This window comes from Gallinula chloropus, assembly GCF_964237585.1.
Source record: "Gallinula chloropus genome assembly, chromosome: 1".
Classification (NCBI taxonomy): Eukaryota; Metazoa; Chordata; class Aves; order Gruiformes; family Rallidae; genus Gallinula; species Gallinula chloropus.
Window position 1 is genome coordinate 14,382,065 of NC_140085.1, and position 26,434 is coordinate 14,408,498.

A 26,434-nucleotide genomic window follows, 5' to 3' on the forward strand; every position below is an offset into this window, starting at 1 on the left:
CTGCGCTCCAGACAGAAAAGAGTGTTTGGATGTGGTGGAATGTACAACCCAGGAGCTAAGAACTGACATGTTTACCCTTTATTTCAAGTTTGGTTTATGGGGGGGGGGGGGGGTTTGTTGTTGTTGTTATTTTAAATATAAACCAAATCCTTCTTTAAAAGAAAAGCTAAAAGCTAGAAAACTGAAATCAGCATGAGATACCTGTGTAGCTCCCTCTGACCAAACCTCCCTGGTGGTCTTTAACAAAAGTAGCTTCTTGAAGAAATCAAGGATGAAGTACAGTCAGTGGCTATTAATGTACACAGGATTGTCTGCTTCACAAATAAGCTCTTAAGTTATTAATTCAGAAATATAATTTCCACTCATTTACCCAGTGAAATGATACCTTATTGTAAGATTTTTCAGAGGACAGTCACCATTGTTACCTAGGTTCAGTGCTTAACTTCTAGTCTCTAAATGCTTATTTTCTTCAAATGACAAGACTCTCAAACTTCTGCCTGAGTGCAACCCACAAAAAGAACGTGTCTCTGCTTTTAGGCTGGCTCATCACCAGCCAGAGCCCGAGTTACAGTTCCCGCTGGCACAATGCAGCTTATTCAAAACAGCATGATTAATTTAACTAAAAAGAAAACCACAAGCAGAGAGAAATGGATTAAAAAGCAACAAAACCCTACATACATATGGTCTTATCTGAGACTTGCCTTGTTAACATTCCACTTTTTTCAGTCATAGGGTGAAGCACTTGCTGGTACTGCCTGAGTGCAACTGCTGCCTCTGACACTATAACCTGAATCCTTCCCCCTCTCTGACACAACCCAAGGCTGAATTCAGGTATTGTTCCTCCCATTACAAAGCAGCTGAAAGAAAGCCACTGCCAGGTTCCCAGGAAGCTAGGGAAAGGCTTAGCTGCATTTAACCCTTCGGGCTCCCTGGAACCCGCCACGCTCCATCCTCTGGTGCTAGGGATGTACACAGCACCCCTAATTCCCACATTCTTTGTAACTCTTAAATAATGTATCTGAGAATGCCACAAGATGATACAGGCTCAGAGCACAGAAATGGTGCTATGAAACAGGAAAGTCTCATTTTCATCAGTGTGACTGGGTGTTAGAATTCTCCTATAAAGATCTAACGGCAGGACTCCAGATGTAACACAGTATTTCTCATTTGTTTGTTTGGTTTTTTTACCTCCAACAAATAAATGCATTCAACTTCCCAAATTTGTTCCCCAGATTCTCTGTATGAGGAGAATCCAGTAATGTAATGGACTGAGAGGAAGGCAGCTGTTCCCAAAAATACAGTTGTTACCATTTCAATTAGATGACCATTATTCACAATAATATATACTGCTATGTTCCTTGTGCTCAAAATAGGAAGACAGCAGTATATAGGTTATGTTTATGGATATCCAGCTTACCACAGCTGCAACTCAGTATTTAGATCTGACAAAGAAAAAGCTGAGGCAATATGGGGGGGGGGGGGGGAAAGGGTATCTCAAGTGCTGATGAAAGTGACTTGAAATCTCATTTAGCTGAGAGGTTAAACTTGTAATTGGAAAAAAACCCCACTGGTGATGTACACTGGGTCATCTAAATACCTGACATAGCCAAAGATTCCAGTGACACAAATGAAGTTATCAGCATTTAACAGAGCTGTATTTTTATCTGTAGCACTGTCTGTCACCCTAAATTCAACAAAGAATTAAAGAACTTCAGAAGAAGATAGGCTATTTCAACACTAATTAAATGGCTTTCCAAATGGATGAGCAATGTTTCCTTGCCTTCTACAGTTTAAGACTAAAGTTGAGTATTTTTTTAAATGTATTTATTATTACTTAATCTCACATCCACTTTCTCTGAACTATAAAGTGTCCTGACATATCAATTGTTTATGAAGTTGATCAGATCAGTGCCTATCAAATAATATATTCAACTATGATTACACAGCAAACAATCAAAAAATCTGAAAATAACTTTAAGAAAGGAAGTTTAAATTTTAAGTGTTGCAAAATACCAAAGACAAATACTTGGACGGCTTTTCAGAAGCTGGAAACTGTAAACTGTCATCCCCTAAATGTCTCCATTTATAAGTAGCGGGCAACCTGAAGATGCCCGTACTGCATCAGTGCCTTCAACTGCGGAGTACCCCTACACTGAATGCATCAAAAGAAGCATGGCCAGCAGATCAACAGAGGTGATTCTGCCCCTCTACTCTGCTCTGGTGAGGCCTCACCTGGAGTACTGTGTCCAGCTTTGGAGCCCTCAGCACAAGAAGGACATGGGCCTGTTGGAGCACATCCAGAGGAGGGCCACAAAAATGATCAAAGGGCTGGAGCAGCCCTCCTGTGAAGACAGGCTGAGAGGGTTGGGCTTGTTCAGCCTGGAGAAGAGAAGGCTCTGGGGGCACCTTATAGCGGCCTTCCAGTACCTGAAAGGTGCCTGTAAGAAAGCTGGGGAAGAACTGTTCATGAGGGCATGTAGCAATAGGATGAGGGGTGATGGGTTTAAACTAGAAAAGGGGAGATTTAGGTTGGATATTAGGAAAAAGTTCTTCACTCTGAGGGTGGTACATCACTGGAGCAGGTTGCCCAGAGAGACAGTGGAGGCCCCATCCTTGGAGATATTCCAAGATCAGGCTAGATGGGGTTCTGAGCAACTTGATCTAGTTAAAGGTGTCCCTGATTACTGCAGGGGGGCGAGGGGATGGGTGTTCTGGACAACCTTTAAAGGTCCCTTCCACACTAACACATTCTGTGATTAAGGATCTGTCTTGCACGTATGTGTGCAAGTTCCAACATTCCTCCAGAACAGCGCTCATTTGTTCTTATCACAGAATCACAAGGTTGGAAAAGACCTTAAAAACCAAGTCCAACCATTCCTGTCCTATGCTAAACCATATCCCTAAGTACCTGATCTACCCTTTTTTTTTAAGCACATCCAGGGATGGTGACTCAACCCCCTCCCCTGAAGTAGTAATGTTGCTACGAATCAAATAAACATTACCTCCCCCCCCCCAAAAATCAAAACAATCCAGATGGTGGATGATACATGGACAAACTTTTATGTCCCTTCTTTCCAATTCTTGCTTATTCCTATTTAAAACATACCAGGATTTAACATCAAAATGAGCAGCTTTTCTCTTGGTACCTAAGTAAATCCAGCTAAAGTATTCTCAAGATGACAGTGACTGACAGTTACATGATGACACACTTGACACACATCACATACGCCAAGTCTTACTTTTTACTTCATTCCTTCAGGTTTATTTTTTTTCCCCAGAAGAGTATTTGTTTGTACAACATCTCCTAATTCAACACACAAGAAAAGTTGTTTAACTAGCTTTTTCACATTTGGTTGTAAAATAAGGGTTAATTAATTTAAAAAAATTAACCCCCTGAGTTTCAGTATTTGTATTCATATGAACATGACCTCAAGCAAGCCTATCATATGATGCAATAGATACTTTATATAGATAGCACTTTTAAAGGTAATGCAGATAAGAGTATTGTTCTGCTCATGAAGCAGAGGGAGTTAACTCATGAAATATTCAGTTTTAATTAAGATTACTGTATCAAAGGCAAGGCTTAATGCAGAACTGAAGCAAGGATCAAGGTTAATGCCTATTCTAATGCAAATTTGCATAAATTATGTTTCACTAGTGTACCATAAGTCTTATTTTGTCAATATATACCATGTGAGAACATAGAAATCAGAGATGGAAAACATCTGTTAAGTCATCTTCTGTCTCCTCCCTGCAACACAGAACTCTCTCCTCCAGTTTACTTCTGAATGCTTTGCCCACTGTCATTTTCAATAGCTCAAGCAGCGGGGCATTCCATTAAAACTTCAGGGGAAAATATTACACACTTCAACATCTCCAACGGAAAAGGTTCTTTTATGGTATTCCAAGCTAAGATTCCCCTCATCTTATTTCATTACTCCTACTCAGACCTCTTTGGACTTCTCTAAATGAACCCTTTCTTGGCACTTGAAGGCTATAAATACTTTCAGACATTTTCATCATCCCTTGGTAGCTATTTAGCCGAATTAGTGTAGGGATCATCTCTCTTCATCTGAAACTCACCAAGCACACAGATAACTATAAGTAATAATTACATGTGTCCATTTCCTTTAATCTTTCCTCACAAGTCATTCACTTCTAGCCTTTAATTTTTGCCACTCTTCATGCCTACATCTTCTTTCAAGTGTTACTACTTTCCAATTATTTTCCTTTCTTCTGAACAGCTTTATTTCAGGTCATTTCCACTTATGCATGCTAGTTTGAACTTTGCACTTCATCCTGACTTTACACTGCTGTGTATAAGTTTTTGCTGAGGTATTTTCCCCTTTTTTCCCTCCCCAATTAAACATCAGACTCAAATCGCTTCATGTCAAACCACCACAGAAAAAAAGAACTTACCTGTACCAGAGAGTAGCATTTTAGCCTATTACAAATTGTCAGCGTGCCTAATAAATTCAAATTGCTTACATTACTCATTTTCATGTTTGGCTCTGTTTTTCCAGGTTTTAGGAACCATCAACTTTGGCCAATTGGTCTGAAATACCTCTGATTTTCAGAGTACAGATAATTAACCTTTTCTCTTTGTCTTTTTTAATAAACACTTTCACTAACAAGAAATCACAGAATCACAGAATTGCAGGGGTTGGAAGGGACCTCAAAAGATCATAGGGTCCAACCCCCCTGCCAAAGCAGGGTCCCTAGGACAGGTCACACATGTAGGCGTCTGGATGGGTCTTGAATATCTCCAGAGAAGGAGACTCCACAACCCCCTGGGCAGCCTGTCCCAGTGCTGTCTCACCCGCACTGTGAAAAAGTTCTACATGCTGATGCACAACTTCCTGTGCTCCAACTTGAAGCCATTCCCCCTTGCCCTGCTCCCACAGACCACTGAAAAGAGGCTATTTCCCCCTGTGTCCCACACTTAAGAATTTATAAACATTAGTAAGATTCCCTCTTAGTCTTCTTTCTCACGGCTGAACAGCCCCAGTTCACTCAGCCTTTCCTTGTTAAAGGCTGATTCCTATATTTGCTACCTTTCTTCCCAACCAACCATTCCAACACACGGAGCTACCCCAGTGCCTGAGCACAGTGCAAAATTACAAAAGGCTCCCCTGATCCAGAATGAGCTTTGGTCTCATCAGAGAGCAGTCTGGCTCAGTGCAGTGAGTTACAGACACTGAGGGGAATTAAAGTATTGGCTATTTTGGGTATGAGAGAGACTAAGATAGTGGTCTGTGTAGATGTTAATCTAATCACAGAAGTGATAAAAAGGAGCCTTCTTTTCTGCTAAAAACATACTGCCTTGCTAACTCTCCACCTGTACCTCTGTTTCTTCCAGTCATTAAAAACTGGTCCAGTTCTGGCCATGGCTGCACAGAAAGCATGCTAAATTCAGTGGTCCAATAGCACTCCGTAGGCTAGGCCTGTGACATGTGTACTGTAAGGTTAAAGACAGTGAGGGTCCTCAACACCTTTTGCTTTGCTGGGGGGTGAAGGGTGGTGTTAAGGAAAAGGCAAAGCATGGATTGACCAGAAGACAAGCTGATTGTGCAATAGCCCCCAACAGTAGTCACCATGTGTTCCCATCCTTCCCCCTTTACTACTACTTCTGGTAGACCACTGCATTTTATGATACAAATTGGTAACCTAAACAAAAAGCTTAGCTATGTCAAAAGCTCAAGTGTAAGAGCTAAGTATCCAGGATGAAGTTGAATGGCAAGCCTCTGGCACTTAACTAATAGCTAGTCAGCCAAACACAAAAGCTAGATTTTTCAGGATGCAATTAAAAAGTAATACAAAGAGATTATAGCACTGATGCCCCCACCATACCTATTCAGTGAATCAGAACAGATTACTTGAGTCTCCAGCCGTCTCGACTGTTAGTCTAGCATCTTTCACAAGCACTACAGTCACACAAATTATTAAAAAGCTTTTCTCTACACCATCAGTGTTATACATCCATTAGAGGCCACTCCAGGCTAGAAAATATCTGTTGTAAAAAGTCTTCCTAGGCCATATGCTAGTAATAAATAAAAAAGGCTGGAAAAGATCATTTTCTAACAACAATCTTCAGTTTGCTTCTCATGTCTCTGCAGTAATCTCTTATCAATCTGTTTACTCTCTGTATCAAGTAGAGCAACTTTTTTTTTTTAACGTATATGATTCATTACTTCATCTTTTGAGGTACTTTCTCAAATTTCTTGCCTAGGTGTCTAGAACATAGAACACCCTCTTAGTCCTTTTATGTAGGACATAGATGGTCTTCCACATAGCCAGCATTCTTCAATTATTAAGTAAGATCAACTTGGGTCTTCATCTTCTCTATCTATGCTTTTTAAGAAATTCTCCAGCTACCACCCTTTCTATTTTTTAAACTCCCTACTAACCTGAAGTCAGCACCTTTCAGAAGACACAGACTTTTTTTTTAATATTCTACTTCTCATACTGCAATGTTTTAATACATTCATAAAAGGATGATTAATTTCCAACTCTTAATCTCTTAACGTTTCAAACAGAAGCATCTATAGAAGGTGAGCATGCAGGGAAACAAAAGTATGTAAAAGCATGGAACATACCCTTCAATGTTCTATCTGATCCTGCTCTAGTGAGGGGTTGGAGGTCCCTGCCAACCCCTACAAACCTGTGAATCTGTGAACTGCTATGGGGAACCAGCACCATGTCCCAGTAGAAACTGGAACTTCTCTAAGTTTATAATCATATTCAGAAATAAATATTAGCTAGAAAACAAGACAACAACTTGAAGATTAAAATGTAACATTTTTGGTACTGGGATATTTATTTTTTTAAGATCCTTCTCTACATGGATAAACAGCAGGGCAATGGATGTTCATCTGAATGAAATTAAACTTGCCCCATTACATGTTAATAAAACATTTACAGATCAGCATCTGGTCATCTGAACTAGATCTGTCCTCAATGATTTTTATTTCAATCCAAGTTAAGATGTGCCCAAAAATCCACTCTGAGTAAACCAAGTCATATTTCTATATTGTACCTCTACAACACATCCTGAAATTTAAATAATTAAGTGGCCTTTCCTTTTTTACTTTGTAATTCTTCTAGAAATTCCACTTGCAGAGATTGTATCTTCCACCTTCATATTTCAAAACTACAAAGGTAGAAGATACTTTTCTTGACGCATTTGGCTTTCTCATGTGGAAAAAGATCACTCTCAGAGCAATTTCCACAAGACACTGAGCTGTTGTGTGGTTGCTGTTACTGAAATATGGTTCAAAGAGGTCTGGTGGTTCACACTGCAGCTTCAAGGATGTAAAATGACACATCATCATCACAGAATTCTGCAAAGTAAGTTTGTACAGGGAAAACCTTGTAATTGAAAAGACAGAGTTTCAGCACCTGTTCTCAGGAATATGTCAAAAGCAGTCCTGCAAAAAGGGACAGGAAGCCCAACTGCTGCAATGCAACCCTGGGCATGAGCTCCCCAAGTATACAATGCCATGCAACTGGCCAACTTAATCTGCAGGAGAAATGAGTGTGAGGGTGTACAAATAAATTCATTATTTCCCCTACAAATGTTCTGACAAGGAGAACGACGTCCAAGATGGTGAGTTTTTCCATTTGTTTACAAGCCATTCAGAATAATTACTGAGGAAACACTTTTTGGTCAATATGAAGAATAATTACTAAGAAAACACTTTTTAGCCCTTTGGGATAGAATAACTTTAGATAGCTACAAGTAAATCTTTGCATTCTAGTTGATGGAGCAAAATGAGCACATCAACTAGCCCTGTAACATAGTACAGATTTTAAAACTTTTCATAAACAGAGTGGTTTTAGATGCTCATATCTACCAGGGCGTATGTGATAATGTTCTCTGCATGTGTACTTCTCTCCATCAACTAGAAAAGCACAGTGAGTTACTAGCTCAGATATACTTCTACTGTGCATACACATTTATATATAGCTAGAATCAATCTATCTCATCCAAAATAATCACATTATTTCTTCTGTCACACATCCTCCTTGAACTCCTGTGACAAAATCATAAGGTAGTGAGGACAGAAACTTTGTGCACCACCTAATGTACCTCCAGATATTAAGCACTATTTTCAGCCTTTAATAAAAACATTCAATTTCATATCAGATTTACCTCTTGATCAGCAAAATCACAGGGATTTTTTCTAAAAACATACTTTTCTGAATCAAGGGTTTCCAAGTCTGAGCTACCGTGGGATTTGTGTCTCTGCTTATTCTGTCATTCTCTGTATTATAAATAAGCAGTATTGCCAGTGTTTACTAAGCGTGTAAGATTTTCCTAACCGAGATTTACTCATAGCTTGCTTTTAATTTTCTACACTGCTCCTCAGAACTGTTTTCCAGTTTTCATTTCCATAGATGGAGAAGAGAGATTATGTCAATTCTTAACTATTCCTCATCTATCAAGAGGCATTCTTTTGTCAACAAGCTTCATATTTTGAAATCCTCTCCTTCGAATTAACTGTAATGCAGCTGCTTCTTTTGTCCAAGACACTGTGGCAAGCCCCGCTATGCCCTATCAGATGAACACAGAAGGCAGCAGAGGGTCTTTGGGGGAGGATGTCAAGTAGAAAGTCGGTAGCTAGAACTGACTGCAGCTGGCAGGGTAGAAACAGTACAAGTATTCACCCAAAGTGATGCTGCACATGTATTCATGTATCATTTTGCTACCTTGTGCTCTAACATTGCACATGTACACAGCCACGGTACTTTCCAACCTCAAAAAAACCTGGAAGGGGTCCCTTGTACAGATAAAATGCTACAAGTTTATTTCACATGTGATACAGCAAAATCATCTGTATTGAAGTGACAGGTGGGGTTTAAGTACCTAGAGAGAACATAAACTAGGTAGGGAGATGTAAGAGCATGTTAGGCAGGGAGAGGAGGACAGGGACTGTATCTGAAATAGTCATAAAAGTATAACTAACTCTTCAACCAGTGACTCTGAACCACCTTTCGTGCTATTACTGAAGTTGCAATTACATTCATTACTGTATGTGCAGGGCAGTAAAAGACACAGTCAGTAAGTGAAGGCTTGCAAAGGTAAGATTTTGACAGGATATCTGTGTCTTTACAAATTTGCTGAAGTTAACACCAAAGAGCAAGTAAGGCTATTTAGGATAAAAGACAACAGCAGCAAAAAGTAAAGAAGGTAAAATTGGATTTGAGTAGTCTTAAACCTGGAATTAGGCATTAGTTCTAACCACCAGGGAGGTGAATGGGGATAAAATTTAAGAGTGTTAATGACAACCTGGGGGGCTCAACAGGTTCTTTTAATCTTAAATCATATTTTCCTAGTTATATCACCTTAAATCAAGAGATTTGAGAACTAATGAACTCCACCCCAACTTTCCTATTTACCTTATCTTAGTACTGGGTCCTAACTTATCTCTATGAATAGCTGGTGGTTCGGGAACAGATTCTGTGTGTACACTAAATGGTTAAAGCAAAGTGATTAAAAAACTTATCATATACAGGCTGGTTTTAGATATATATGTTATCAAGAGAGGTTGTGCAGTACTTGCTTAATTAATCTTTGCTGTCTTAACAGATGAACCAGATGTACTATTATGTTCTTTGTTCTTCCCTAAAGAGGGGATGAGCCGATTATTTATCTCCAAACAATAGGAGTTCATGTATCACAGTGAAGAATTTTTTTTTTTAATCTGGGAGGCAATCAGTAACAAGCTTCAGCTGCAACTGCTTGATGTAAACACACTGTGAATTCATTCTGGGAGAATTAAATGACGTTCCTTCCATTAAGTACATGGAACCAATTTCTAAGTAAGTACATAAAGAAAGGGATGGAAAGCACAGAGTTTCGAAGGAGGGAAACAGTTTTGTCTTTCATGTATTCCTATTTACTTCTTTTATACAGTTAACAAATTTTGAGAGGTAAGTTAAAATTTGAAGCTTCAAATACTGTTTACAAATAATGCACTGAGAGAACAGAAGTTAAAGAAACTGTTGGTTGATGCAACACATTCCCTATGTTATACAGCATTCTAAGATGTGTGAAGGGCATGAAGGAATTGTATATTAAGTTCACAGGGCCACAAGAATTGTGAAAGTTATTAACAGATTCAGATTATATAAAACTCTTCATCACTACTGTAGTGTACTTGCAGACCTACCTCAAAATCATGGTTTTTATATATTAAAAGTACACATTTATTGTAAACTGGCTCTAGAAAGCCTTAATAGAGCTACTTCTTGGTCTATATGAGTCTGCAAAATTTTAGGGACATGCTACTAAAAAAAAAAAAATATTAAACAGAAAGAAAGTTTTGAAATTAGGTTTTGATTTTTTTTTCTAGATGAAAGACAGAACAAATTTAGGAATTCTCTTTATCTTCCTGATAACCTTATCTGAAGTCCTTGCTCTGTCCCTCTAAATAGACTTTTCCTTGTCATAACCAAAATTTCTTCCACAAACCTGGTTTTCAATAATTCACAATTTGTCTTGTTAAATACATTCGTTGTTTTTAAGACATAGATTGAGTTCCAAGCACTATAACCAGAAGCTTTTCACAGAAATAAGTTAAATTTTCTACCGTAAATACCGAAAGAATTTGACTAGAACAGACTTTGATTAAGAAAGCCTCTTAAAAGACTGTGAAGCTGTATTAACAGTATAACCCCCAAAAGTGAAAACAAGATCAAACAATATAACATAGCTCAAATTTATTTAGTTTTTCTAAAATGTATTTTCTGTATCAACTCAAACTAGAAGGAATCAAGCATATTAATTTCTTCACAATTTTAATTAGAAAGTACTGCTTCAACTAAGAATACTTTCTATTCATAGACATGCTGAGGCTTATAAAAATAGTCAGCTATTCGGTTAAAAGTAATATTTTCTCCTTTCCTTTTGCTTAACAGCAGGCTCTCTCAAGCTGCCATAGTTAGTGCTAAAGTGCTAACCTATGTCACACCATGCTGTGCATCACATTAAGTTCCCATTTCAGCTCATGAATTTCTGCCAGATTAGTCCAGTGACCAATAAAAGAAAATGAGAAAATAAAGAGTTATTTATTACCTCTTATCACCATCTTCCCAAACCCAGTGAAAACCAACAGTGTACTACTGATCAATAGATTACTGCGCTTTTTAATCAATAGACAGATCCAGCAAAATAACATGTCTGATACATAATATATCTATAAAATAATATATGCATTAGGATGAAATACAACAATAATAATACAAATCTATAAAGAAATGCATCTATAAATTTGCCACCCACTAAGAAAGCTATTCTAACACCTGTAAAAATTTTTTTAGGTGCAAGCAACTGCGTAGTCACAGGATCAAAAGGTTGCATTACAAACCCATCTGGACAATAAACCTGCAGGGGATATATGACTTACATACAAATGTTGTATAGAACATTATATAAGACTAAAAAATATTTTGTGCTGGCAAGATGTGTCGCTATGTATCTTAACCTGCACTGTAAAAGAAGTTTATTTGGAGTAGTAATGAGAATTAGATAAACCCAGACTCTACAGTTTAAATTCGATCATTTCTGTCACTGAGAGGTTATGAAGCAGAGGTCTTCTGATGGAGTAGATAGAGAAGTACACCATAAATCTTAAAAACTCTCATGAAGAAAAATAGAAAGAAAAAAAATGTTTTGAAAACCTTTCCCATATATTTCAATTTAGAAAAAAAAAAAAACAAACGTAAATGCTCTTCCCTGCAAGAAATTCCTGCAGAACCATTCTGGTGAGAAGTCCTGCGGCCAGACTGCATTACATTGTGTAATTTTACATACTTTCCTCTGCAGCAAGGAGGACAATGAAATGCAAACAGCCATTTGCAGATTAAATTGATTGGGCAGAAGTAGAGGCTGATGATATCCTCTCTTGTAATTTCAGTCTAGAACTCAAGAAGTTACAAAACCAGGGAAATAAGTGATAGTATATTCTTTTACATCTCAGAAACAAATTAAGAAAATCTACATACACAACCAACTCCAATAGACACTTTTACAGCCATCACACTTCTGAATGTTTGCTACTTAATACTCATTACAACAACATATAGAAGTCACTAAAATATATCAACATTTTTGTCTGCTACTACTTGAATCTCTACTTATTTTTAAGTTACTGCTGATGGGTATATACAGCAAAGTAAGACACTCTCCATATTCAGACGCATGATATACTGTAATTATGTTTTTTATCAGCTTGCACTATTATCTATGAGATTAAAATATGTTTTTAATATTCAACAACAAAAAACCAAATCTCACCACAATATTAACTTCAAACATTAAGCTTTGAATGCTAAGCTCATCTGAGAACGTGATAGAAATATATTCTACCAAGAAATTGTCCCACACACTTGGATAGCTAACATTTTGCCACAAATTATTTCAGGTAAAAATGTAACACTGACTCTATCTGCCTTATTCAGAAGACAAGCACAACACTTCCGAACTTTCATCGTGAAGGGGCAGAAAAGTGGTTTCAGAGAAGAAAAAGCAGGATCAGCAGGAACTTTCATTTTTCCAGCATTTCGCTTGTTTTCGAAAAAACTAATTAAAAAAAAAAATCAATCTTCTAACAGAGCATGTTCTCTATTTTTCACAGACTCTAAAATAAAACCAGCTCCCACCTAGCTTTGTTCTGCTTCATAATAAGGGATCTTAGGGAATATTGTAGAGCAATACACATTTTTAACCCAAGCTTTTTCTCTGTAAATTCACCTGCCTGCTCACTTGTCAATGGAGAGCACTCTATTAGCATTAAACACTAAAATCAATCCAGATGTAAAAATGCTCCTACGAGCAGCAAGGAAAGCTGGAACACAATATAGAAACAACTGATCTAGCAAAAATGAATAATCGTCATCCAGCCAAGAGTTGCCAAGTGTAGAATGGAAAACTTCGGATTTTCAAACATTAACACCATCTGAGCTGGTAGAAGCAATTACAGTGTTTGCCATTGGGGAAAAAAAACCCAAAACTGTCCAAGCTGACAGCATTCCCCTGTACCAAAGTTGCTCCATCAAGGGGCTAACAGTGCGCTAACAGAGTTGGTACTACAGTCGCTTCTGGTGTCCAGAAAGGCTAAGCCATAATAAAAGCAGACATCTTCCCAACCATGCAGTAAGGTTTTTACCATGGGTGGCAATTTACAAAAAGAGGGCAATTCAAATATCAAATTCATCTGAAAAAGGAAGGTATAAAGTATGCTTCTACCACAAGAGAGGCAAAGAAACCTTGCAGGTAAATTGCCACATACGTTCCAGTTCATATACACAGTAATAGCCATTCCTTTATCTACCTGTGTAAGGCAGAGAAGAAAGCAGGACAAAATTAAACCAAACATCTCACATTTTTACACTTTTTCTTTAATTGAAGGAAATCACATTCTTCTGTCTCCCTCCAGCTGGAAGCATGCTATACACCTCTGTGTTTCTGTGTATACCTAATGGACCCATATGACATTGGCACTTAGCACGCTACTCTCAATCTCATCCCCGCAGACTTAGTCTAACTTCAAATAAAAAGCTCCTGCACAGGGGCCAACAATGTGCAATGCTGTTTATTATTTTGTCAGATATGTAACCATCTGAAAACATGATGAGTAACAGTAAAAACGAATTAGATTCTGAATGTAAAGAGAAACCAAACTTTAAGATGACCCAACAATTTTACTTCAATGATTTGGAGTGAATATGCAAACAGAACTGAAGCTACTGATCAGGAATTTTCAGCTGTTAGTATATTCTGAGAAGGTATCACACCTCTCTGCATATATGTCTTTCCAAACATTTAGGGATGTATTAACAGGAATAAAATATGCAAAAGTATGCAAGACAAAGGGTTTAATTCCGTTTTACCTAATAGAGAAAAAATCAGAGCTCAAAACTGCAAGTGGACCTAGCCAGTCCTCTTTATGAAAACCGCATTTCACAAGAAAGCATAAGCAAGATACAATGTCTAGAATATGAAAACAGGTTTAGGAGAAATGAACTCATTTGAAGAAGCAAATGAAAAATATTTTTTTGTGCACAAAAAAGCATTGGTTAATTTTGGCTTGTAAAGCATAATGTAAACATCACTGTAACAGCACAAATACACATGTGGTTACTGGTAGTGATATGAAATCAACAGCCTTTGTCCCCTTCAATGTAAACTGAGCTGATTTTATTTAAATAAGTGCTGATGATTCTTGCACCACATTTTGTGCATAAATTCCTATACTAAGGCACTTATAATACTGATATACTTTTGCCTTAACATGGGAAACCTAAAATGAAATACTACTCTTCTACAAATCAGATCTGAGAGGATTCTCAGCACCTTTGTAAAATATGCTTGTGGTGAGCATTATAAAGTTTCTTTCTATCTTTCCATACTGTAACAATTGCACTTGGGACACAATGCAGACTTCCTATTCTGCACAGTGGGTCCATGTGGACACACAAATCAAACTCCTGGCTGTTCCCTAAGCATGAAAAAACATCAACTGCTGTACCTCAGTGAGGCAACCCTATGAATTATCTGTTGTTGCAGGATGCAGACTGCATACTGCATAGTCATACTGGTTTTAGCGTTGTGTGAAAGTACATTTGCACATTTTCACCATTAAAAGCAACATTTTACCTTATAAAAAACTTCAGCCAACAAGAACATCAACTGTGCAAGTTTTGTCCCAGGCACAGAATGTAACTGCCCAGTCACAGTGGCAGTATCAGCTTCAATCTGTTCAGTTATTACACAAAAGTGCGTCTGAAAAAAAACATTTCAAGAACTTGTCCTCTGAAAGGATTGCAGAAAACAACAGCACTTTAACCTCTGTTATCACATGTTTAAAAACCAAGCAAATAAATTCAAACAAATTCAGCGACATGTTACAGTAACACACAATGTGTTAAAAAACAGTTACCATGAAAAATTAGTAGTACCAAGAAAAACAGTGAACATTCTGGAGGAAAAGGAGGATGGAAAACTTCTCAAGTGAATACAGACCTATACCCACAGCTCTACTGACATCAACAGTCTAAAAAAGTAACATAAAATCTTACTTAAAGCGTCCTCACAAACGATCCTCACTGGGTGTGTGGAAAATTTATACTAAAGAGAATTTTCAACAAAGAGCTACCCAAAAAACTTTATTTGCAGAAGTGGACATTTGCACATCTAGGTTTTATCCCTGGTGCTACTCCCCTCTCCTAGTTAATGAGGTAAAGCAAAACGAATGAGCCCAATTTTTTCTCATGTAACCCAATTACAGCAATAAGCTACAACAGGAAAACTTGCTCTCCTATCAATTGCAAAGATCACGCTTCTCAAAGGAACACATTAGCTTTGTATTTGATTAAAGTACAGGACCATTTTAAGGACTAATTAACATCAAAAAGTTAAAAGTCAGATTAAGATTCAAATTTTAAGTTGAAATTCTATTTAGTAAAAATGAAACATTTTCAATAAACCCTAGCATTAAACAGAAAATTGAAATTTTGCTGCTTATTAGCATAAAAGTTTCACTTTTGAAGAGCTAATAACCAGAATTTTCATGTGAATAGAAATTATGCACAGAAACAAGAAGCAAAAAGAAATATCATGAAATCAGCAACATGCCAGATCTTAAAGCAGCTGCTAGTCCTTCTTGAATCTTGACTGAGACTGTTGATCAACTTTAAAGCCAAGGCATGCTATTTTCTGGCAGTACATGGGAAGAATTAATAAGTATTTGGTTCCTGTACAGCTTTTCAGTTTACAAATTAAACAGCACATAAAATTAATGTTGAGTCAGTTAGGAAGCCAAATATTTGATTTAAAACATTTTAAAATTCTGCACAAATCAAGAATGATTTCCATGTGGTACACACAAACAAGAAAATAAAAGACTGTGACATCTAACTGCAAAATTTATTGATATTGCTAAGGGTAACCAGCTCCTAAATATTTACTTTATTTGAAAAATATATTTACAGAATAACTCACAACAAAATTCAATGAAATAAATTGTTCTAAACTATTAAAGAAAAAAAATGCAATTAAGTATTATGCCTAAACTACCCCCAAATATATCTTAAATTATTTTGCCTGTTATTTACATTAGACATGTCAATAATGTTAATTAATTTTTATTTTTTTAAAATAATTTAAATAATTTTAATAATTTAAAATATTTTAAAAGACTGTACAATTTTATTTTGGTATAGATTTAATTTTTACTTCTTTGTGGTAACCTGGTTAACATTTAATACAATCAGTTAATATCCTTATAGATTAATCTGCACGTATTCAGAAAAAATATGGAATTACAGCTGTTCTTTGATATCACTGCCATCTAGTGTACACTCTAAAGGAGAACAAAGCATTTATTTCATTCTTTTAATTCTGCAGCTTAGTCTAAGGGGGAATTACACTGCACGTACAAACTATGCCTTCAGTATTGCTTAACTGTGCATTGGAATTAGGACATTTGTTCTCCCATCCGGAACATATAATTTGCAGACATTAATTTTGAAAATACACTGTAGAACTGTTACATAATACATTCATGTCTTAACTATACTGAGATGTTTTTATGGCCAAAAATAAGAGAATATACAGCTAACATTCTACACAGATATTTTACTACGTAGTGCTCCCAGTCTTGTCATCATAATTATCTTTCATATTACTTGAATAAAATATACTCAAATTTACTCAAGACTGTCAAAGTTCAGGCAAAGCTTTAAATTTCACAGTTGTAGCGTGACAGTCAATTGTTTTGCCTCTTGCCTGCTCTTTCATCTAATGCCATAAAGGCTGCACTCTCCACAAAATTCTGTGTTGGACAATCACAGTGTCAGTGTCTTCAAAAGCTTGAGTACAGAAAGGCAGAGGAAAAGACTTAAACCAGTACCTGCACGGTGGATCACCAGTAGATTTAGACAAGTGTCACCAATCTGAACATCACGGACATTGTATCTTATTTTCTCCTGAATTTCTCTAACAGTCTTGTAAGACTCCATTTCTTACTGAACTGAGCCTACATCAATCATTCTTGTTAAATGGTATAAAACAAGGCAACCACCTTTTGCCTCAGTATTCCGAGTTCCAGCTTCAACACTTCATGTCAAAAAATGCACTACCTAGAGCAAAACACAAACCCAGCACCCTGTCAGGACAGGGCTGTGAACAATACTTAGACTGACAGACTCGATCAACAGGCTTCTCACTATTATAAAATAAAGAATCAACACCACATTCGGACAAAAGCAATTATTTCTGGCTGGAAAGTGAATAAATATAGCTGGCCAACTTTATGCATTTTTATGAACACTAAGGTCCCCATGTTCTTTGTACTCCAAAATTGCTATAAGCAGCTACAAGGCTGCAGCTGTCATTCAAAGCCTAGTCAAAAATTGCCTGCTTCAACAACCTTTGGTGTCCCCTCACATGGCATTTGCCCATAGGAAACTTCACTTAGCTTTGAAAGACTCATAGACTTTCTGAAAGCACAGTGAATTTCTGCAGTGCCATGAGATTACAGAAGACAGACAAGAAGCAAGTACAGGATGCATAAACATGGCTGATTTTTTTCAGCCACCTCCTGAACAAATCTGAAAGCTAATCCACTGAGCATTCCAGAGTGTTGACTGTGAGCTGAGAAAAAAAAAAAAAACCAAAACCACTCATCTAATTACAAAAGAGTAAATGCTTGTATTACCAGATTTTTGAGGTTGTTGTCTAATAATTTCTGATGCTTCAGATCATATTATAGCCTAACTAAAGGAGCTAGAGAGAGAACATTACATCAAGATATAAGTTGACTACTACATCTGTTAAGCACCTGTGTCCTCACAACTATTAACTAAGATACTCACATACCACTGACTGAATGAATCATTACAATTCCCTAGCTTGTCTATGGACTGATTTTACAATGTGGAATTTATGATCAATTATTCTACAAATTCAGAAAATAAATTCTGCCAAAGGTTTAAGTGAACACTGAACAGTGATGATTAAAGCATCAAGCATGATTAAAGTGGCAAATTGTTTAGATCTCATAACCATAGGTTTCCTAGAACCACATGAATGCAGACATCAGATTTAAATAATCCTCAGTTAGATTTGAGACCTAACAAGGAAAGGTAGGAAAGTGGTAAAAATTAAGCATGTTTCTGCTAGTAAACTTAAGCACAGCTGGAAAGCAGGAAAGAAATGGAAATCTTTTAAGGTGGACATGAAAGATCTAAGAATCAAGTTGTTACCAGAAAACTAGATTTACACCAAATAGGTATTTACACTTTACAAACCCAGAGCTCTACAGAAAACTCTAGACTAAATTTCACTCAGCTCTGTACTTATGCTGCCATCTAGTGAAACAGGACATTAGCTCTCCTCTGCAAGACAGAGCTGGTCCAGATGCAAAACATTTTCCTTAAGATACATATATCACAGCAAACATCTTTCACCTGCAAATACCTTATTCTTACCTCTGCTGCTTCTTCACCACTACCATTTCTCTAACATGTGTCACAAGGTGATTAACTTAGGCCATAAGACAATAAACATTTAGACGCTTAATGTGAAATGCAAACAGACTTCAGTGAGAAGCCAAGGAACTCATCAACACAGATCACAGTCCAGGATCAGAAGTAGTTAGCTATTAGAAGGTTTCAGACCATTATAGAGATAAAATCTGGAATTCAGAGCTAGTAGTACAGAGAAATATAAATTACTGTTGTGGTTGTTACCTCATTACATTTATTAGACTGTTGACTTACAAAAAACAATGCAAAACCTTTTCAAAAAATCCAGACAGTAAAAAGGAAACAAAGGGAAGTACACACTCACCTGGGAAAATATATTTGCAGTTGGAGCAACTCTGTTGTCCACGATACTATATAATATCGCTAACAATCTGTCGAGGGGAAATGGCTTTGGCCCAAGGAGGTGATTGCTGGTCTGCAACAGAAACAAGACTTTTTAATCCCATCTGTCTTTCCTAGAGTATCACAAGATGTTATTCTTACCTCGCTTTAGTCTTTGGGGATGCACTGTAATTCACAGAGGTCTCTCATACAGCCTACTCATATGTTATAGAAAACACTGAATACATGCTTATTATCATGATAAAGATATAGACATTGAGCTCTGTGTAGCACGGCAAGAGTTCAAGTAATATATAGAAACATTTTTGAGCTGTAATAGAGGATATGATGCCAAATTTCCTGTCACTAGATTTATAGATTTACTTGTCCAATCTAAAGATTAGAGGGGAAGACTACATTTTATGGTATTCTCAAGGTGCACAAAGTCTTCTTCAGTTTATCAGCAGTAAGACACATTAGGCTTTTTAAAAAGCACGCAGTGCTTCTAACTAATGAAAAAAGTTAAAAGTTTAGATTTATTCTAAACAGTCTGCAGTCCACAATCACCTACAAAGAACTGAACATAACAGAATAGTTTTACAAATCTATAAAACCGAACAACTTAAGTGTATTTATGTACTTTTGTGTGTTTACCTTACTGAAGACAAATATTTGCATTTTGAAAAAGCAATATAAGAGAAGGTTCTGCTTAAGTATCAACATACCCACTTGGCATGTAACACATTAGCCAGTGCTTTTTCTCATCCTCTCACAGAGGTGCGAAGTCATAATAAGAGTTGCCCATCTTAAATGCCACACTAAACTAGTCTAATAAACAGCCTTATGGTCTAGAACATTAGTAGAATAATTTGGCAATGGCGACCAACTATAACACACCAAATTATATTTAAAAATAGAAAAAAATCATTTTTACTCCTGTGGGTGGTAGAACACTACAACTTACTGCCCTGAGCAGATTGTGGAGTCTCCATCCTTGGAGGTACTCAAAACCCAACTGGGCATGATCCTGAGCAACATGCTCTAGGTGCTCATGCTTGAGCAGGTCCTTGCCCAGCTCAGCTCTTCAGTGAATTTTACTTTCTAAAAACAATTTAAATAAATAAAAAAAAAGAGGCAGGATCAACAACTACCTCTGCAGGAATAAAATATATCGGCTGCTCTTTTTTTCTTTCCAACAAAATTGGTTAATTTTTTATATTTTTGGCTGATTTTAATACTTGCATTTTCTCTTTTGCTTGTGCTTTATACCACAAGGAAAATGTTACCATTTTGATACCAAAACCAAAGAAAACATATTTTGTCAAGAAATTAGAAATAAGAACACTTCAACTTACAATTTTACACAGGAAACACCCTTAGTACTGCACTTTTACTTTCTTCAATACAATCATAGGATAATTTTATCTGGAAAGGACCTTAGGACATCTCTAGTCAAACCAGCTCAGGACTTTACCAGTCCTGTCTTGGAAACCCCTAAGGATAGACACTGTACAACCTCTCTGAGAAACTGGTGTCACTGCCTAGCTGTCATAAGTGTAAACATCTTTCTGCTTAGACTTATCGTTCCTCACTCTCTTCACCACCCACCACCATATCATATAGTCTTGATGATCAGTTTGTGTGCATGGGACAGGATGCTTTTTGGTCCCCTCTCTCCAGCCTGGACAACTGCAGTTCCCTCCGCCTCTCCTTACAGAGCAAGTGCTCCAGCCCCTGAACATTTTGAATCACTGTGCTGAACTTGTTCTGATTTACTGATAGGTGTCTTGCTCTGGAAGGGGACAAAACTGGACAGAGTATTCAAGAAGCAGCCCAAAGAGTATTGTGTGTAAAAGCCCCGCTGTGTGTCCCTCCTGTGACTTTAGCCTGCTCAAAGAGAGAGCAAACTGTGTTAACAGAACACAGCATATTTACTCAACTTTGCATTTACAGAGCTATAATGTTCTTTGTCCTTTCACACCATACCCATCATCTTCACCCCTCAGCTGACACTGGATGGATGTTTTAGGTGTACACAGTAACATGAACTCAGTTGTATTCTGCGCATTTTTCAGTGTTAAATAATTTTTGCCTAATTGGCCATTTTAAAAGGAGAAGGATGGTTCATAGTGCAGAACTGGGTAGCATTACAACTCAGGCACCATTGTTAGGACTACACAGATTTATTTATGACCCAAACTGTCAGAAGTTCTGACAAGGGAAATATTTGTTTCCTTTTAAGTTTGTATTTCATTCTTCAGCTTCCTTTTTTGTAGTTTACATTGATTTATTTTTACTACAGCATCCAAGATTAAAGAGGAAATTCAGAAGACAAGTTTGTTTCAAAATGCTTCTGGGAAAGAACACCTCCCAAGTACACCACCAGCACCTCTGTGGCATTTGTCACAACCACTCATTTCTTCAGTAAAGCAAAAGGCATTTCCAATACCTGTTTTAGCTTTTCAAATCCAGGAGGTGGCCCCATAGCTACCTCTTGGCTAACACAGGAAGCAGTAAGAAAAATAATGGAAACATGCAGTCAAAGCTCTAGCACAGGACCCTCAGTAGGAATGAAGGTATGGTGTAAATTATGAAGTGCACAATCCCCCTTCTATGATTCTATTCTGCTTCTGAACGTGCCAGTTCTGTGAGATCTTCTTTATTATCAACAGAAAAAAGTCAACAAACATACAGTAATAAAAATGTGTGCACACCAAGCAGCTAACAAGCACAACTAGCATTCAGTAATCCCTGAAGTTGTGTTTAGTACACAGTTACTGCACAAGTTTCTTGCTCTTAATATTATCAGCTTTCAGCTTAGGCAGAATACTGTTTTAAAATGTTTTTTCAATCCTCCTAATTAGTACAGGCTGGGAGATGAAGTGATAGAGAGCAGCCCTGCAGAGAAGGACTTGGGGGTGATGATGAATGAGAAGCTTGACATGAGCCAACCATAAGTGCTTGCAGCCCAGAAGGCCAACCGCCTCCTGGGCTGCATCAAAAGGAGTGTGTCCACTATTTGATTCTGTCCCTCTACTCCACTGTTGTGAGAGCCCACCTGGAGTACTGTGTCCAGTTCTGGAGTACCCAAGATAAGGAGGACATGGAACTGTTGGAATGGGTCCAGAGGAGGGCCATGAATATGATGAGAGGGCTGGAGCACCTCTCCTATGAAGACAGGCTGAGAGAGTTGGGCTTGCTCACCCTGGAGGAGAGAAGGCTCTGGAGAGACCGTATAGCGGCCTTCCAGTACCTGAAGGAGCCTACAAGGAAGCTGGGAAGGGACATGTAGTGACAGGATGAGGGGGAATGGTTTTCCATTGGAAGAGGGTAGATTTAGATTGGATATTAGGAAGAAATTCTTCACTACAAGGGTGGTGAGACACTGGAACAGGTTGCCCAGGGAGGTGGCTGCCCCCTCCCTGGCAGCGTTCAAGGCCAGGTTGGATGGTGCCTTGAGCAGCATGGTCTAATGAGAGATGTCCCTGCCCATGGCAGGGGAGTTGGAACTTGATGATCTTTAAGGTCCCTTCCACCCCTAACCATTCTATGATTCTATGAACTTTCAGATGGAGAGAAGTACTTTCTTCTGGAAAAGTCAGAAGAGTTAATTCTAATAGAGAATAACTTTTAGAAGGGCTTCATTTCTATTTCTTCGAAAGAAATACATTCCACAATGAACAGGAACAAACCACAGAATCAGATTTGTTTGGGTTGGAAGGCACTTCAAAGCCCGTCTAGTTCAGCTTCTCTGGACAATGTGTGCCCGTGACTCACTGCCCTCACAGGGAAGATGCCTAATGCCTAATCTAAATCTACCCTCTTTTAGTTTAAACCCATTACCCCTTGGCCTATCAGTACTTGCCTCTGTAAACAAACCCTCTCCATCTTTCCTGTAGGCCCTTTTAGTTATTGGAAAGCTTCCGTAAGGTCAGCGTGGAGTCTTCTCTTCTCCAGGCTGAACAACCCCAACTCTCTCAGCCTGTCCTCACAAGAGAGGTGCTCCAGCCCTCTGGCAATCTTCGCTGCCTCCTCTGGACTTGCATCAAACAGCTCCATGTCTCTCATTCTGGGGGTCCCAGAGCAGGACACAGTGGGGTCTCAAGTGCAGAATGGAGTGGGAGAATAAACTCACATGATCTGCTGTCACATTGTTTTTGATGCAGCCCAGGATATGATTGGCCTTCTGGGCTTAAGTGCACATTGCTGCTTCATGCTGAGTCTCTCATCAACCAATATCCCCATATCTTTCTCTTCTCCTTTCACTGCCCAGCCTGTGGTTGTGCTTGGGATTGCCACAACCCACGTGCAGGACCTTGCACTTGGCCTTGTTGATGGTCATGTGGTTTGTACAGGCCCATCTCTCAATCTTTTCAAGCTACTTTCACTCCACATGTCTAATCATGCTTTCAGTTATCAGTGCAAAGCTTAGGTTGTATGGTAAACAAAGTCTACAAAATCAGAATTATTTTAATTAAAGTTTTGAAGTAACTGAAATATTTTTGAACAATAATTTTCTCTACATTTGTTTAAGTTACCCTCATTTACATATCTTTCCTGAGTACCTCCTCCCATCCTGTTTCTGTACTTACTTAGTAGCATTTAGTTTCCTGCAGGAACAATAATAAAATGAAAACTAATTTATGGTTAATTCAGGCACTTCTGAACACTAAGTAGTGTATTCAGGTATAAGTTAATTTAATATCAACAGTGATTCAAGAGAACAAGCTCTATAGTACAGCTCCGGTGATCACAACCTTCGTATTTCTTCATCAAATCTCTATTTTCCCATTTCTTTTACATTTCTAGCTGTTCCCATCTCCCTAGTTGTGCCCCATCTCATCATCCAAGTTGGAAATCTATTGACAAGAAAGAATAAAACTTCTTTCCTGCAGAGGATGCAAGAAAAGAACAACATTTTGGTCTAAGATACAGTAATTATACATTCTTCTGAAAATGATTTGTCAGCTAATTAAGATGTGGAGATATTTAAAGAATATAGCAATCTTATATTAAAATAATTAAATGTTCTGGAAGTTCTCAGGACTACAAGGTCTACCTGTATAGGACGCATGCATTAAGAGATTTCAGAATTTTAAAATTTACATAAATATATATATATATATAGAGAGAGAGAGTGGTGAAACACATTCCACTGTTGAAGTAAAACTAAGTTCACTTGCACTTCCATATGCAAAAACTGTGCCTTCACAGAAACAAGAGAACTTAGGAAATAGCTTGAGGAAAAAAGTTTTTTGATAGCCAAAGACTCTGTCCTCCATCAGAGCAGCAGAAAAATTAGGGAGAGTTTATATGCAGGATCAGAACCATATGATTATTAGGTTACATATCACATAAAATTTTTTGCCAAATTATTTACACTGCCTGTAGCTTAGAGAAAAAAAGGATATGAAGACTGTTTCATCAGGGATGTAGTGCTGTCTCCACTGCTCTTCATTTGTTTAAAAAGACATCAATGATTTATAAGTGTTAATGTTTTATTTCTCTTTTTTATACTGCAGTTCTAAACACACACATAGGTACTGGCTTTTCCTAGCATTTGAAGCACCTGTCAGTAAAAACTGGTATAGCTCCAAAGAAATAAGTTATATTTATCTATTTATAACCATGAAGAGGTTAGTTAATCCTACACAACAGACAGGACTGCAAAGTTTCCAAGCCTGAACACACAAACCTAAGCTATTATACCTCACTGCATTACTGGGAATTAAAGTGACCTGACTTTGAAATCTACTAACCACTCAATACTCTAACATCTTTGAAAGAAATTCTGTTATCTGGCTCTTCCACGTATGATGTCCTTTAACTGGCTTCATTAAGCACATTTTGCTATACACAAAAATAAGGCTTCAGGAGAAAAAAATTATGCTACAATTAAATTTTAATGGAATAAAAATGTGTGTATCATAGCAAAATTTGTATCATAAAGAAGAAATGCACTGATAATTGTTATTTATGCAACTATGTTGTTTCTACAGTAAACAATTAGGCAAAGCAAAATACAAAACCCAGCAGTACAGTAGAAACTATTTCTTGTCAAGCTCAGCTTAGAAAGATAAATACATACCTTCTCATGTTTCTTCATAAAGTTTGTTTTTCTAATTTTCCCATGGTGCTGTAAATAGAAAAGAGCAAATATTGTACATAAATTATTTTATGCTCCTCCTATAGCAAAGACAGAATCAAAACAGTCAAAGAATTGTATGCTACATATGCTAGTACACTAGTTTAGCTCTGTTTCTTTACTGCACCTCCAGTATTTACCTCTGATGTTACTAGCAATCCTTACTAGAAGCCCTAAAATTCCACTTGCCTTACTTCTTGCTTCGTTGTGTCCCAAGTTTTTGTGACGTACACATGTTGGTTTATTTTCCACTGTAATCAGGGACTGATGAGAAAAGACAGTAAAAATTTGGTTCGAATATGACTTCATGCCACCATCCTACTCCTACCCTCAATCATCTAATGTAAAAGACACATATTTCATTTCTTTCTCTTTCCAGAGAGGTTTAAACAATGACCACTTCATTTTTAAAACGTATCCATGCATAAAAGGTGAAAATTCAGATGGAATTTATCTGCTGCATTTTAGAATTTGGATGGTACAAAAGTTGACAGAATACCAGCCAGGAATTAAATCAATACAATACAAAGATAGTTCAAGGTGCAGGAGCTAAAATGACAAACAGAAAGGAGGAGGGCAGGGGGGGAAAGGAACATAATTTTAAAAGGTGCATCTTTAAAACAGCCTTAAGAAAGGACTGTCCAAACTAAATAATCAAGTGTTCTTGGATTGCAATTGAAAATACAAGGGCAAGACAAGGACAGAAATACACTAAACAAGATGTTACAAATGAATGGGTAAAAAATAAAAGACACATGAAAGATGACGTGTAAATGATGTAAATTACTGGAGAGGTACAAGCGTAATACTGTTTAAAAATAGTTAAGTGCTATTCCTCAAAACATCACTTGATGAGCTTTTCCACAGCCTCGAGAAGTATACCTTATTAATGAGTATACCTCATAAGCATGCTCAGTGAATCGGGGGGGAAAAAATCTCTCAAGTGAAAGAACTGTATTTTCATTCTAATTTTTAAAATCTCGTTCTTAGGACTTGCAGACCTCTGTACTCAGTCATGTCAAGATGATCTCCTTAACTGTGGCTCTTCTTGCCTGCCTTCTGAAGAGCCTAGTATTACAGGCCTCAAGTTTCCTCTATGTAATTTGCCAGACAAAAAAAAAAACCTTTTAAAAAATTACTCCATTCAATTAATACATTTCACACAGAGAGAGCAAAGCAAACCTTTTATCATGCCTTTGAAAGGACAACTGCGGTGATAACAGACTTTTTGGAGGGGAAACTGATCAAGCCTGAGGTTACACAGCATGCTAGTGACGGATCACAACAAAGCACACTCATGCATTTCACAGGTTATGTTGGGATTTCCACATGGTTTACTTGAATTATATCAAAAGCATTTCAAAGCAAGCGAGTATTGGCTTAGGGTGGTAAGGTTTGGGTAGCAGGAGGGCTACAGGG

At 37.5% G+C, this 26,434-nt stretch overlaps 1 protein-coding gene across 2 annotated transcripts in view; it reads right to left on the reverse strand.

Annotated features, from left to right (window-relative positions):
• ORC5 (origin recognition complex subunit 5) overlaps positions 1 to 26,434 on the reverse strand; it is a gene marked incomplete at both ends in the record, with an annotated part of 69,793 nt that overhangs the window by 21,815 nt on the left and 21,544 nt on the right. For both annotated transcript variants that reach the window (XM_084277146.1, XM_084277147.1), the window contains 2 exons: positions 18,854 to 18,964; positions 24,959 to 25,006. In XM_084277146.1, the coding sequence (XP_084133272.1) occupies positions 18,854 to 18,964; positions 24,959 to 25,006 (159 nt within the window). The remainder of the gene's footprint in view (positions 1 to 18,853; positions 18,965 to 24,958; positions 25,007 to 26,434) is intronic.